At 51.2% G+C, this 15775-nt stretch overlaps 1 protein-coding gene across 3 annotated transcripts in view; it reads left to right on the top strand.

Annotated features, from left to right (window-relative positions):
* LMF1 (lipase maturation factor 1) overlaps positions 1-15775 on the top strand; it is a 125600-nt gene that overhangs the window by 89510 nt on the left and 20315 nt on the right. For all 3 annotated transcript variants that reach the window (XM_039732423.1, XM_039732422.1, XM_039732424.1), the window contains exon 6: positions 2606-2773. In XM_039732423.1, the coding sequence (XP_039588357.1) occupies positions 2606-2773 (168 nt within the window). The remainder of the gene's footprint in view (positions 1-2605; positions 2774-15775) is intronic.

The following is a 15775-nucleotide window of genomic DNA, read 5'->3' as shown; positions in this document are numbered from 1 at the left end:
GGGGCAAATGCCTTCTCCAAAATCCCATTTCTCCAGTTGTGAGATTTCTTAGGGTGGCATTTATTAACATATCAGAATTTGGGGCTGTTCCCTTTGAAAAAATAACCATTTTCTTGTCCTGGATGGAGAAATCTCCCCGTGTCAGAAAATGTCGGGCTGCAAAAGAAGAGTGCTTTCCCCAGCGGTGGGTGCCTCTGGTGGGCATGGGCACAAAAAGAATCCAGGAAGTTTTCCAGCATGCCGAGCTCCTGGTGCTTCCCAGGCTGCTCCATCCCAAGGAAACACATCCCAAGGAAACACATCCCAAGGAAACACAGCTCCCTTCCCGGGGAAGCTGTGCTGTGCAGCATCTGGAAGGCATTGCAGGAACACACACACACACACACCTCTCCTCCCCCAGCAGCTTTTAAAGCATTTCTGGGACATGTGAATCACTCCTGTCACTGGGCTTTGCTGTGTCCTCAAATCCAGACTGGTTTGGGCTGGAAAGGACCTGAAAGCTCATCCCATCCCACCCCTGCCATGGCAGGGACACTTCCACTGTGCCAGGGTGCTCCGAAGCCATTCCAGCCTGGCCTGGGACAATTCCAGGGCTCCAGGGGCAGCCCTGGGAATCTGGGTCCTGCCCACCCTCACCTGGCCAGGAGCTTCCACTGCAGTGGGATTTGGGGCTGGAGTTTTCTCTTCCTGCCCTAAACAATTTGGGATGGCAGTGGCTCCAGTCCCAGCTCAAACAACAAGCGGGAGCAATCCACATTAATGTATTAATTACAATTTTAAGTAGGTGTGACATTAGTAACCCTGCCTGCTCTCCGTGGTCCTCATCCAGGAGTGCCAAACTTTCCAAGCTGTTGGATCGATGCCTCAGCTGGGTCAGGATTGGTTAAAGCTCTTAAAAATAATAATAATAATAATGATCATAATAACAACAATAACAATAATTTAATATTTATTATAATAGCTTAATATTTATAATAATAGTTTAATATTTCTAATAATAAGTTAATATTTATCATTATAATAAATAATTATTAATAATCAATATTATTGTGGTAATAATATAGGTAGGTAATAAATTGTGGTAATGTTATACTAATTGTGGTAATGATGATAATAACAAGTTTATAATTGTGATTATAGTAATAAAAAGAATGATAACAATAAGAATAACAATAATAACAATAATTATAATGACAATAATTATAATAACAATAAGAATGATAATAACATTATTATTATTATTATTATTATTATTATTATTATTATTATTCATAATTATAATAACAATAAGAATAACAATAATAACATTTATATTATTATTATTATTATTATTATTATTTAAAGTAGCCATGGAACAACCTGTCTGTTTGGAAGGATAAAAGCATTTCTCAGCAATCTGGGATCAGAACAATCCCTCAGTGAGCCTCGCTGGGAGCAGCCCAACACGGGATTAACTGGAAGCAGGTCCTGGAGGAGGGGAAGGAGCCCGGGGACACCTGGGGCTGCCCTGACCCCCCAGCCTGGCCGAGTGGCCTTGGCAGAGCTCCCTGACCCCGGCCCGGCTCCATCCGGCCAGGAAGGATGCGGTCTCCTGTCCTGAGGGGCCACCGCAGCCTCCCGCCCAGGCCAAGCTTTATTAATCCCAGCTTTGCTAATAAGGAATTACAATAGTTGTGGGATTTGGCAGCGGGAGCGTGCTTGGCTGCCGTGCATCCTGCAGGATTTGCCCTGTTTTGTTTGTATTTTGGGTTTAACTACAAATAATTTAAAGATGTGTTGTGTCTCCTTTAATTAGCATTTGTGTTTTCGACATCTCTCTTTTTTGTTGTTGTTGTCGTTGAAGTTTTAAAACAATACCAGGGAATTTGAGCTTGTCAGATATGTTAAGATAAATTCACATTTATTTTTTGCTCCAGTTGTGGGATTTCTTAGGGTGGCACTTATTATCATATCAGAATTTGGGGTTGTTCCCTCTGAAAAATTTGCCATTTTCTTGTCCTGCACGGAAAAATCTCCCAGTGTCAAAAAATTTCAGGCTGACAAAAGAATAATATTGTCCCAAGGCCAGTATGTAAATACCTTAACCAGCAGAGCATGTTTAGAGGAATTACACTTTCCTCTCCCAAATTACCATCTTGGAAAGCAGCTCTACCAGCACATTTATTTGAATTTTAAACATTTTGAAAGCAGATCTCCAAGGTTTTGAAATCTGGTTTCCATTCCTGGCTCTGTTTGACCCAAGGCCTGACCCCGAGCAAATCTTAGGCTCAGTTTCTGGATCTGCTCCGTTGCTCTGAGGATCCTCACTCAGTTTAACATCCCTCAGTGCCGATCTAAGATTTCAGTGTTCAATAATAGTGGGGTTAATTTAAGATGGGGCTTGGTTATGACGACAAAAGGGAAAATCAAAACTCTTGGTTTTTAAGAGATGAATTTGTTTAAAGACGTGTGGAATGAAGTCATTTTGTCTGCAAAGAAACAAGTCCCCAGAGGTGCAGGATGGCAAACCTGGGGATAGAAACAAGGAATAAGGCCAGAACTTTGTAGCAGCCCTTCACAGCAAGCTTTGGAGGGGATTAATTCCTTTTTTCCTCTGCCCCTGCAGACACAGCCCGTGCCCAACCCCATCTCGTACTTCATGCACCGCTCGCCCTGGTGGTTCCACCGCCTCGAGACCTTGGTCAACCACTTCATCGAGCTGGTGGTGCCCTTCTTCCTGCTGCTGGGCAGGAGGATGGGCATCCTGCACGGCCTCCTGCAGATCCTCTTCCAGGTGAGCTGCTCCTGCTTCGCATCCTCCAGGCCTCAGGTTTTGGCTTTTATATTTTTCAAATTCCGTGCTGCTTTTGTGTGTAGTTCTGAGATTTGTCTTATGGTGCCTCAGGTTTTGGCTTTTATATTTTCAAATTCCCATCTGCTGTAGGCTGCAGTTCTGAGGTTCATGTTATGGTGCCTCAGGTTTTGGCTTTTATATTTTTCAGGTTCTGTGCTGCTTTCATGTTTAATTCTGAGGTTCATGTTATGGTGCCTCAGGTTTTGGATTTTACATTTTTCAGGTTCTGTGCTGCTGTGTGTAGTTCTGAGCTTCATATTATGGGATGGTGAGCTCTCTGCACAGAGCAGGGAGACAAAACAATTCCTGCTCCAGCTGGGGACCAAGGACAAATGATCCAAATCTCAGCCCAAGAGCACGAACAACATGGGCTGAAGAGAAAAACATGCAGGATGGGACTGCATGGGCTAAAGCTGGAGTTGGACAATTAGCTCCAATCTGCAAATGGAGCAGAACTTATAAAAGTAAGAGGCCCCATGACCAGTTGTGCATTTTTGTGACTATTTTGGGATCACCTGGGGTGCAGCCCTGGCTGGGCTCTTGTGCTGCCCAAGGTGGATCCATTGAGGAGATCCTTTTAATAAATCCCCACTTTGTTCTTTAGCTCAGCCCAGCCTCTGCTCTAGCTCAGCCTTCTCAAGGCATCCTGAGGGTCCCCTACTCTCCCGGGCTCCCCGCTCCTCCCAGCAGGAGCTGCTTCAGGGGGCAGGGTGGAATTTCAGGCTCCAGGGAGTGAGGGTGATTCCCAGCCAGGAATTCCTGGGTGTTTCCCACTGCTGGAGGTTTGGGTTCTGTGTGGCAGAGGAATGGCAGCCCAGGATCAGTGCAAAGGCTCTGTGGGGAATCCTTGTGATTCCCCCAAAAGTTAATTTTTACAGACATCTGTCCATCTCTGAAGGGATTCTTCTTTCTGTATTTATCATTTGAGGATTGTTCTTTATCTCTGGAAAGGGTTGAGCTGTTCTTCACAAATACCGGATTGCCTGTGCTGAGGTTTAAAATCAAACTAATTCCTTGAAATTTTAATGGACTCACGTTCCAGTTGACTTTTTGGGTGGGTTTTTTTGTATTTCTGCAAAACTCAGAGGACAGAAGCTGCTGCACAAACACTTCCCTAGAGCCCATCTGATTCCTCTCCTGGCTGTCCTGGCAGAGCTCAGAGAGCTCTCGAAGCTCCATCCCCAGCCCTTGCTGCCCTGTCTTTGTTCAGCATCATGAAATTCATACTCGGGAGCTGTTACTGCTTCCTGTGAGTTCATGTGATGATTAAGCTGGAGAACAGCTCATAAAGGCCCCTGGTAAACCACAAAAATGCTGATCAGGTTTTAAAGGTCTGACAGAAACCCCGGCGGGTTTGTGCCCTCCCGGTTCCTTCTGCTTCCCAAACGCTTCCTGTTGTGTCTGGCTGCCACTGAACATCAGCTTTTACTTTTTGGGGCAGCTTTGGTTGGGTTGGGATGCATTTGGGCAGGTGGAGGGAGAGGTGTGACCCAGGGAGCTCCCGGGGTGTCACTCCAGAGGTGCCAGCTGTGTTTGTGACACCCCTGAGGTTCTTGGAGGATTTTATTCAGCCCATCCCTAAGAAAACTCCACGGACAAAGCAAAACCTACCTTCTCTTACGGTTAAGATGAAGGAGGGCAGGGTTAGATTAGAGATCAGGGATAAATTCCTCCCTGGCAGGGTGGGCAGGCCCTGGCACAGGTGCCCAGAGCAGCTGTGGCTGCCCCTGGACCCCTGGCAGTGCCCAAGGCCTGGCTGGGACAGTGGAAGGTGACCCCAGGAGGGCTGGAATGAGATGATTTATGGTCCCTCCCAGCCCAATCCATTCCATGCCCAATTCTCCCCTCTCATCCCCTTCTCCCCTCGGGGCTGCTCCATCCCTGTCAGTCCCAGCCAGGAACCTCCGGCTCCTTCCCGGCTCCCCCAGGAGCTCCCTAACGAGGAGCAGGGCCCCGGGGGGGCTGGGGCACCTCAGCCAGGGCTGAGCCCACCCCATAAATGTCCTAATGACAGCCAGTCAGTGCAGGCATCAAGCCCCTTTAATTGGCCCTTTATTGATAGCTGGCAATTACTGACTTATTTCGATCACGAGGGGAGTCTGAGCAGGCAGAAAGGTCCCAGTGTAAGAGGCAGCTCTGGTGCATTTATAGCATTTCAACAAAAACCTGTTTATTTAATATTTACTGCCCTTTTCTTCATTCAGAATGACTTTTATTGACAATCCTTGTGCTCTGCAAAGGAAGCAATAAAGTTTAATGTTGATATACCACTTAATTCTGCTTTTCAAGATTTGAATTGACATTACAGACAAGTTTTATTGGACATTTTATAATTGTTATTGGAGTCATGGTGGCGAGCTTGAGTGAGTGTATTTTTCCAGATTCCAACTGGCCTGGAGAATATTGCTTTGTCAGGAACCCAAAAAAAGTTGGGCTTTAAAAGAGGAAAGTGGGGTTTTTTTCCAAGTGTGAACTTATTCTTCTTGCCTGCTTCACGTTTGTAAGGAAAAAAGCTTAGAGAGGGTGGAAACATCAGAGAGGAGATGCTCAGCAGCCTGAGCATGGATGTGTGTCCACCAGGGGATTCCTGTGGTGTTGGGATTCCAGCCTGGAGTTATCCCAGGGGAGCTGGAGGCTCCACCTTGTTCCCATCCTGGCCGTGCGCAGGAGGTTCCTGTTGGGGTTGGTGTTGGATGGGATTTGGGGTGGGATTTAGGGATTTAGGGTGGCTTTGGTGGACACCACAGTGCTGCCAGCTCCTCAGTTCCCCCTGGAGGGCCACAGGGACCCTTGGGATGAGCCCATTCCCAGCAGATCCATGGAGGGCTCGGTGCTGCTGCTCCTGGCCAGGAATGGTCCCTCCTGCTGTGCTTTCCTGCCCCTCAGCTCTGGGGGCTTTGCCACGTTCTCCTTGTGAGCTCAGGTCAAACCCCACCATCTCCACGGACCTCCTGGGCACTGCTGCCAGTTGCGCATGCCAGGAATAAATTATCTGGAAGTGTTCAGAAAACGGTGGATGTGACACTTCAGGACGTGGTTTAGTGGTGAATGTGGTGGTTGATGGTTGGATTTGATGATGCTGAAGAGCTTTTCCAACCTTATCAATTCTGTGATTGGATGGGTTTGTAGCAGAGGTGGAGTGTGGGCCTGAGAAATGCACACCTGGATCTGAAACACCCCAACATTCAGGAGAAATCAAATTAAAAACACGGCTGTCAGTACCTGGAGGGGAGCAAAAGACATTTTGGAGGGTCTTGGAGACCCCAGGTGAGGTCAGGACTCTTATTCTTGGTTTGTAGAAGCACCAGGGCAGAGTCTGCCCATTCCCCAAGGAGTTTGTGGGGTGTGGGAGGTTGGAAGTGCTGCTGGGGAAGGCAAATCCTTCAGCTTGGTGGGGATTTCATTGCTCCCTGGAGCTGCCTCCTCAAACCCTGGATCTCCCTCCTCAAACCCTGGATCTGCCTCCTCAAAACCTTGGATCTTCCCCTTCAAAACTCTGGATCTGCCTCTTGAAATTCTAGATCTGCTGCTTCAAAACCTTGGATCTGCCTCCTCAAACCCTGGATCTGCCTCCTCAAAACCTTGGATCTTCCCCTTCAAAACTCTGGATCTACCTCTTCAAAACTCTGGATCTGCCTCTTGAAATTCTAGATCTGCTGCTTCAAAACCTGGATCTGCCTCTTCAACCCCTGGATCTGCCTCCTCAACCCCTGGATCTGTGTGTTTTTCACGCTGTCCAACTCCCAGCTCACACCAAACGTATTTCTTGGCTCCCTGGAAGCCAGGCAGTAAAATCACACTGCTTGGCAAACGAGTTGATGAGGGGAAGCGAGAGGGAAGCCAAAAAAAGAGGCAGGAAAAAGCCACCTTGCCCCTCAGAGCTGGCAGTAGGGCTGGGTTGGAGCGAGGCAGGGAAGGGGCCAGCGTGGATTTGGCAGTGCCGGGTGGGAAGGAGCTTCAGGATCAGAAAGGTGAAATCCATAAATGAATAAATGGCATGGAAAGTCCACAGTCGGTGCTGCTGGACAGGCAGGGGCACTGCTTTGATTCCCAGTCAGAGCCATAAAGGCACAACGTGGGGAGTTGAGGACGTGGGGAGAGCTTCAAGCTTTTCAGTCCCTTCGGATGTGGATGGATCTGTGAATTGTGGCTCCTTGCCCTGGCCCCTGGAAGCTCCTGGCGTGTCCTCCAGCACGGGGCATCCTGGTGGCAGCAGAAGGCCCTGGATGAGCTCAGTCCGTGTCCCACACAGGACAGAACGCCTGCAGGAGCTGCGCTGGGCTGGGCAACATCTCCAGATCCTCAGTGGTGGTTGAAGGCTCTCCCTGCTCCCTCTGAGCACCCCCGGGATGGCCTTCAGGGCCAGGGACACAGGGGTGGCACTGCCAGGGGCAGAGGGGTGACAATGCCAGGATCAGAGGGGTGATAATGCCAGGAGCACAGAGGTGACAATTCCAGAGCACAGGGGTGGCAGTGCCAGGGGCAGAGGGCTGACAGTGCCAGGGCCGGGATGGCCTTCAGGGCCAGGGGCACAGGGGTGGCAGTGCCAGGGGCAGAGGGGTGACAGTGCCAGGGGCACAGTGGTGACAATGCCAGGATCAGAGGGGTGACAGTGCCAGGAGCACAGGGATGGCAGTGCCAGGGGCACAGTGGTGACAATGCCAGGATCAGAGGGGTGACAGTGCCAGGAGCACAGGGATGGCAGTGCCAGGGGCACAGGGGTGACAATGCCAGGATCAGAGGGGTGACAGTGCCAGGAGCACAGGGATGGCAGTGCCAGGGGCACAGGGGTGACAATGCCAGGATCAGAGGGGTGACAGTGCCAGGAGCACAGGGATGGCAGTGCCAGGGGCACAGGGGTGACAATGCCAGGATCAGAGGGGTGACAGTGCCAGGAGCACAGGGATGGCAGTGCCAGGGGCACAGGGGTGACAATGCCAGGATCAGAGGGGTGACAGTGCCAGGAGCACAGGGATGGCAGTGCCAGGGGCACAGGGGTGACAATGCCAGGATCAGAGGGGTGATAATGCCTGGAGCACAGAGGTGACAATTCCAGAGCACAGGGGTGGCAGTGCTAGGGGCAGAGGGGTGACAGTGCCAGGGGCACAGGGGTGACAATGCCATGAGCACAAAGATGGCAATTCCAGAAGCAAAGGAGTGACAATGCCAGGAGCACAGGGGTGACAATGCCAGGAGCACAGGCGTGGCAGTGCCAGCAGCAGAGGGTGACAATGCCAGGAGCACAGGGGTGACAATGCCAGGAGCACAGGCGTGGCAGTGCCAGCAGCAGAGGGTGGCAGTGCCAGCAGCCAGGCCCAGCTCCAGCCCTGCAGAAGGCAGAGGTGAAGCCCCCAGAGCCGAAGCCCCCGCGAGGTTCAGAGCCCTGCAGAGGAACCCCAGAGGAACCTCCCAGGATCCAGCCAAGGAGCACTGGGGACTCCGGGAGCTGGAGAGGGACAGAGGGACCTGCTGGGAGAGGGGGGATGTGGCAGGAACCTCCAGCTCTGTTCTGGAAAACAGGAAAACAAGCTGCCAGCAGCACCCTTGCCCAGCTGGGCACTGCACCAGGGACAGGCAGCCCCTGGGAGCTGGGCATGTGCAGGATAGCAGGAGCAAAGTCCTTTCACTCCTCTTTTTTTTTTCTTTTCAGGCAGAAAACAGTTGTTGAACAGATATTTTCTGGCTTTTTTTTTCCTTCTTCTTCCTTGGCTTGGCCAAACCCCAACCTCTTAAAAATTTTGATGGAAAAGGACGTTTCCCTCTGGTTGATTTTGTTCCCATCTCTCCAGGAAGGCAGGGGAGGCCAAGTGGAGGTTTCCCCCCTCTTTTTTTTGGGAGGGGAGGACCGAGCCCCCCGTTGTCCCAGCGCTGCCTCTGCCACACCACGAGATGCTGGAGGGATGAGCTGCCCCTGCAGCCACACACACACAAATTAAATCAGGCTGCTGCAGTGCCACAGCTGCAAGAGATTGTGTTGCTGACTTAGGAGGTAGCAGAGGTCACAGCAGCAGCCTGGAGAGAGGGAACAAAAATTAAGCAGCCCCCCCTCCCTGCAGAAAGTGTCTGAATCCAGTGTTTGTTTTCACTTGTCAGACCGAGCTGGGTTTGTTCTCGTGGCGAGGCTGGTGTAAATCAGGGGTGTCTCCAGCAGGATTAGCGGGGTTACACCAGTGCCAGGCTCGTGGCAGGAGGATCAGGCCCTCGTTAGGGCTTTAATTGGGCACCCCCGGGCACGGGCACTGCTCGAGGAGGTGTTGTCCTGGTTTTCTGTGTGATGCAGAGTGGTGGTGGCAATGTGTGTGAGAATAAAGCTGGAGGATGGAGCAGCCAGAAAATTCAGGAATTATTCTGCAGTTCACACAATCCAGAATGGTTTGGGCTGGAAAATACCTTAAAACCCATCCAGTGCCACCCCTGCCATGGCAGGGACACCTTCCACTGTCCCAGGCTGCTCCAAGCCCTGTCCAGCCTGGCCTGGGCACTGCCAGGGATCCAGGGGCAGCCCCAGCTGCTCTGGGCACCTGTGCCAGGGCTGCCCACCCTGCCAGGGATTAATTCCTTCCTGATAGCCGATGTAAATCTCTTTTCTTTCAGTTTAAATCCATTCCCCCTTGTTCTGTAGCTTCGTGTCCCTGTAAAAAATCCCTTTCCTGTTTTTTTATAAATCCCTAAGGATGCTGGGGAGTGTGGGCCCCCAGCAGCTCTGGGTGGGTGTCACTGCCTGGCCTGGGCTGGCTCCCCTGCCAGAACAGAGGAAATTCAGCTTTCCCCAAAGTCCAAATCTTGTTGGTTTTGTTGTGGGTTAGAAAGAAACAGCAAACAGAAGATCCGAGGAAAATGAACAGAACAGGGCTGGAGGAAGGGGCCTGTGGAAAAGAGTTTTGCAGTTCAGTTGTTCAAAAATCCGCTTTTGATTGTTAAATCTCGTGGGGTGTGAGATGGAAGGTGCAGGCAGAGATTCCCAGGTTCTTTGGGAATGTTGGAGCTCGGGCTGGGATTCTGGGGGCTGATGCCAGCCCCGTGCACCCATCCTGGTCCAGGTGAGGGTGGCTGGGGTGTCCCTGCCCCTGGAGCCCTCCTGGACCCCCAGACCCCCTCCCTGCCCCTGGCACTGCTCCAGCTCAGCTTTACCCGCAGCAAAACAGAAGGAATGTGAAATCAAAGCACTTACAGGGCAGATTTTCTGTTACATTTAAGCCCCCTTAAATTAAATCTTGAGCTCTACACCCCCCAACAAGAAACGTTGTGAGTTAAGCAGGCAGAACCCAAACGATTTAATCACTCTGATATTTGATTTCACATCCAGCTCGATAGGATCTGCTGTGCCAGACAGGGGAATAGCAGCACATACCACCCCAAACCAGTAAATAACACTGCTCCCATAATGGGCTCTGGGATTAGTTAGCAACAAGTTAAGTCCTTGCATTCTGCAGTAGTCAGAGGGACTGAGAAACACTCACTGGGAGCCTTAGGAGTGCATTTAATTAGCTCCTGATTCAGGGCGCTGGGGGTTTTTTCTCCTTTTTTTTTTTTTTTTGAAATCATTAAATAAAGTGTCACCCCAAGCCAGTGCTGTAAACTCTATTTTGATTGTGGCTGCAATAACCCCTTTGGGCGTCATTCAGATTGTACTAAACAGTTTCTGGAGAGCGCTGGTTTCTCTCAAAATAAACCCAAGTCCGGCTTTGACAAGCTCTAATGAAAAACAAATTGTTATATTACTTAGAAAAATAATTTGAAGGAAGTCTGAATTAGTTGTAAAGGTGGAAAAGGTTCAGCTACTTGAAAATAGAAATTTGGAAGGTATTTATTTTAACCATTAAGCCAGCGGCCTTGAAATACAGCCTTGTTTGTTCCAGAATGCTCCTAACGAGAGCCATGAATCACGCTGTTAATCAGTATGGGAACTTGATTAATTGGAGAGGGGAGCAGCAGTGACTCCAGCAGCCTGGAGCTGGGCTGCTTCGCCATCCCTCATCCTGCTGGCACCACGGGGGCTCGGGGGGCATCCCCCAGCCCTGGGTGTGGGCTCTGGGAGTTGGGAATCAGAGGTGGCTCTGCAGCCCTGGGTTCCCGTGTCCGTGCTGCTGGTGGGCTCACGAGGGGCTGGTTTGCCTTGGAGCAGGGCTTGCAGTGGCTCTGCTCGTGCTGTCCCTGCTCCTGGCTCTGCTGTTGAGCCTGAGAGGGAGATTGGGTGCCCAGCCATGGAATCAGACTTGCACAGGAGCCCTCCACGGCTGCAAAAATGCAGCAGGAAGGTCGGGGCTGGTTTTCACTCCTCGCTGGGGCCAGCAGGAGCTGCAGTGGCTTTGGCCATGCAGGAGCACGGCAGGGATGAGTTCCAGCAGAGTTCTGGAAGCTGCCACGTGTGTGAGCTGTGCCCGGTGCCAGTGGCACAGTTTGGTGCCACCTCTGTGCCAGAGAACCCGGGTGGGCCACGGTGTCCTTGGGAATATTGCTGAGCACTGACTCCAAAATCACCAGCTGGATTTGCTGAAATGGGGTAGAAACTCACCCAGTCCTGGCGTTTTGACCACCTGAACAGGGGCTCTCAGGTGCCTCTCTCTGTGCTGCTCCCTGTTGGCTCTTCCCCCTCCAGGAGCAGCTTCCAGAGCTCGTGGAATGATGTGGGGCTTCACCTCCTGGCCTCTGGGGCAGCTCGGGGTGCTTGGGTTTTCTCCCTGTTTGGATTCTGCACCTGCTTTTCAGAGTTCCTCCGTGCTCCAGAAGCTTCTGTCGTGCAGCAGAGTTGCCGGGTGCTCGGGCAGGATGGGGAATGGATGCTGGGGATGCTGTCAGTGCAAGGAGCCGAGCTGGAGCTTCCAACATCTGCATCTCCCAGACGGGATTCGGGATTCAGCTCCGGGCTGGGAGATAAAGGATGTGTTGCACATGTGAGTGAGGGCATAAAACATTTCTGTCTGATGAGAGCCAGAGCAGCTGCAAACCAGAGTTGTTCCTGGTGTCCATGACATGATCTGCACCATGTTCTGGCACCGTATTTCCTGGGATAATTATTTATTTATGTTTAGGTGTAGCTGCTAAAGCTGAGTGAAACCATCACAGCCTAAGCCAAAGCACTCTCCCACTCAAATGTGTCAAATATCTTTAAATATCTGTGAATTTCTCCAGTTTCAGTGCAGTGGTTTGAAGAGGTGGTGAAGGTCTTCTGAGTTTAATCCCATTTTCTGTCCCTTAGTCCTTATCTGAACTGGTCCCCTTGCACTTTCCCAGCTCTTGGCTCCCACCAAGCCTTTGCTGTTCGCCAGGGGGACAGTGGTGGGATTTGGGATTTGGGATTTGGGATCTCTCCTCCCACCAGCAAGATGACAGGGCCTTTAAATAATGTTTTCTATTCCATTAAAAAAAAAATAAAAAGAAGATGAAATCAGAATAGCCTAACTGGAAACAGATGGCAGATGAGAAACTTCTTTTAAAGAGGATTTTTAATACATTTATTATGAAGAAAATCATTTATTGGTGTCAGCGATGGACGTGTGAAGTCAGAATGTGCCCATTCCAGGCGTGGAAGGGGCTGGAGTGGGATGATGCCTTTGCTGTGGTGCTCTTGGAGCGAGGGGAGGATTTTGCTGCTGGTAAAGTGACTTTCCTGGCTGAAAGGAGGCTTCTCCCCATCCCTGCTCCTCCAGCTTCCCTCTGGGATCACTGGCTGTCAGAGCTTTGATTTGTCAGAGTTTTGATTATGCTCTTTCTGTGGGTTCCTGGCATGGTTTTCCTGCAGTGATTTGGGTTGGAAGGGACTTTAAGGCCCATCCAATTCCAACCCCAACACCTTCCTCTATCCCAGGGTCTCCAAACCTGCTCTTGGACACTTCTAGGGATGGAGCAGCCTCAGCTTCCCTGTGCCCTGTCCTCCCACAGGGTCAGCTTAGGGTTTTTTAAAAATAATATGCATATTCCAATCAGTTCTGTCCTGCCAAGTGAAATGAGTGTGTGCTCTTATGTGAAACCATGCACAGGCAGAGGTGTCACTCTCCCCAGGCCCCCTCACACAGTGGCTGGACAGCTTTAATTAAAGCCAATTAAACAAACCCCACATCATTTCAGAGGGATGGCTCTGGGTGCCTGGGCTGCTCGGGGATGGAGGTGAACATGGATTCTCCCTTTCCTGCTTTGATGAGGAGAACTCCTTGGCTTGTTGTGGGTTTGATGTTCCTGTGAAACGCCGCTGCCCCCAGAGAGGTTTTATTTTGCTTTGGAAGCGTTGGGATGAGGCTGCAGGCCGGGGATGCTTCAGCCCACACGCAGTTTACACAGCTGCACCATCCCCTTCCCCAGCTCCAGCAGGGCTGTTATCTCCACGCTGATGCAGCAGCCAGGAATGGCAGGAAACCTGTGTCACTCACGGCTTTCATCTTCCTGTAAAAACTGGGATTTTGGAGCTGTGACTCAGAGATGAGTGCAGGATCCTCCAGGAGCAGCTGGGGTTTGTTTGGTGCTGCCCTGGGTGTGGGATGGAGGTGCTGGGCTGTGGGCAGGGGTGATCCTTCCCTGGAGAATTGTTTGCAAACCCCAATCTCACTTTCCCTTTTGTTGGGAACGTTTCCCAAGGGTTGTGGCCTCCCATCCCTGGGAGTGTCCAAGGCCAGGTTGGACAGGGCTGGGAGCAGCCTGGGCTGGTGGAAGGTGTCCCTGCCCATGGAAAGGAGCTGGAAGTGATTTTTGAAGCTCCTTCCAACCCAAACCATTCCATGGTTTTGACTGATCCATGGAAAAGATTCCGTGATTTATGTGCAGAGCATCCTGGATTTCTGCTGCTGCTCTAAACCCTGAGCTGAGCCCCAAAAAAACCTCGATCCAGGCAGGCGTTTGCAGCACGAGGTCTCACCTCTCCTGCCTTCCTCTTGGATTTGAATTCCATCTCTGCCAGGAGCACGCTGCTGCTTTGTCCACGTTCCTGAGGAGCTTTTTCCACACGTGAAACTCCCTCTGGGGCCGGGTTAAGCTCTGCAGGAACCACGAGGTTTGGTCTGGGCTTGGTGTCCACGCCTGGAGCTGTTCAGGGACAGAAGTGGCACGTTAAATCTACACCCTGCTGCAGTCAGGAAAACTTGGAAGCAGGGAGAAATTCCAGATCAGGCCAGTTTTGGAAAGGCTGAGGAAGTCTGGGAGGAAAATGCACCAGAAGAGCAGTTTGGGAATGTTTTGTCCCAAATTTTGGCCAGTGTGGTGTGGTTGGGATGGCTCATGGATGGATTCCCCGCACTTTGTGAGCAAACAAGCAGAAAGGGACAGGTGTTCAGTAGAATCCTGGAATGGTTTGGGTTGGAAAGGACCTTAAAGCTCATTTTGGGCAGGGAACCCTCCCACTGGACCAGTGGTGACATCAGTGTCACCCTCAGAGAAGCTGCCAGCTCCTCTGAGATGCCAAAATCCAGGAGCAGTAAAAAACTCAGGATGCCTCAGTCAACAGAAATTTCAAAATTTCTTCTGGAAAAACAAATGAGATTGCATTGATTGTTTGGATGGGGTTGGGAGTGGCAGGAGTGGCGAGTGGGAGAGACAGGGATTGTGTTTATGGCATCATTAATGTCATTTATTCCATAGCCAGCCCTTCAAAAGCAGTTGTAATCCCCACACAAATCCCTCTGGAGCAAATCTGCCAGTTCTCCTCATCCAACATGGATCATCCCTGCAGCCAGAAACCTCAGAGCCAAGGGAACAGGGTCAGGGGGCACCCTGAAACCCAGAGCACCCAAAGCAGCTCCACCCCAGATTCCAGGGGCAGAGGGAGGGATGGTGCTGCAGGGCCAGCATTGCAGGGACACTGGGGTCCTGAAGATGGAGAGAGATCATTTTCCTGGGTTATTTGGAAAAAAATGTGACCACAGATGAAAATAGGAGCTTCAAAATGTTGTGTTCTTTCCCAATTCCCGTTCTCCACCAGCCAGGCAGGAAGGGATCAGCTGGAAGGTCCTGGCTGGGCAGTCTCAGGTGCTGGTGGCCATCAGTCAGGGGGTCCTTGGTGCTGCAGAATCCCTGCTGGAGGGATTTCCTCTGGCCCCTGAAAGCAGGGAAAGGAGATTTTCCATGGAAATCTGTTCCTTGGCAGCCAAAGCTGAAAGGATTGGAGTCTTTTGCCCCCAGCTCCCCGTTCCTGGTCAGTGTGAAGCCCCACCTGTGGTCAGCACAGGCAGCCCCGGCGAGGCTGCAGTGAGTGAAAGCACCGGGGGGAGCTGCAGGACTTGCAGGGAACACATCCTCTTCCTTCTCGGATCGGGTTACAGCGACCTCGGAACATCTGGACACCGTGTCCCAGGGCTCCCAGAGGTTCTGCTGCATGCAAGGTTCATCTGCCTTTGTTCAGTTCCGGCCCTTTTCCCTTCCTCCTCTGGATTCAGGGCTGCTCTCAGTGTTCCTGGCCATTTCCTGGTTCCCTGGTGAAACACCCCTTGGAATTTTAGTGGGGTCTCTCCATGGGCAAGCACAGATCCATAACCCCGTGGCCATTTGCTGTGCTTCTGGAAGAAATCACTCCTGAATTCCCTCTAAGCTACTGGTTCCCAGCATCCTGAAACACTGAATTTAAGGGAAAAAAAAATCCCCATTCTTTAATATTCCCTAAATCCTAGGAAGGCATTTGGTGATGTGATGCTACTTTGCTTTGGGATTCCTGTGCCTGATCTCCAGGTTGTCCTGACAGGGTTTCATTGAAAGCAGGGGGTGAAGGTGGGTCCTGCTGCCTCCAGGAGCCACTGGGGTGTTTTGGGAACCCAGAGCAAGGGAGGTGCCAAAGCCACGGGGTGGCTCTGGTGGCCTGATTCGTGGTGGTCCAGGTTGAGAAGATGATGTTGAACTCCAGCATCTCCTGGAAGTGACCCCATCCTCCCCTGGGGAGCAGCACATCCCCATCCCAGCCCATCCCACCCCAACCCTTGTGCTGTTGTGCAGAGCTCAACGCCCAGAAGGAAAATGCAACTC

This window comes from Passer montanus, unplaced genomic scaffold (assembly GCF_014805655.1).
Source record: "Passer montanus isolate IOZ18808 unplaced genomic scaffold, ASM1480565v1 scaffold8, whole genome shotgun sequence".
NCBI lineage: Eukaryota > Metazoa > Chordata > Aves > Passeriformes > Passeridae > Passer > Passer montanus.
Note: the sequence above shows the minus strand (reverse complement) of the source record. Positions and strands in the feature narration are given on the sequence as shown.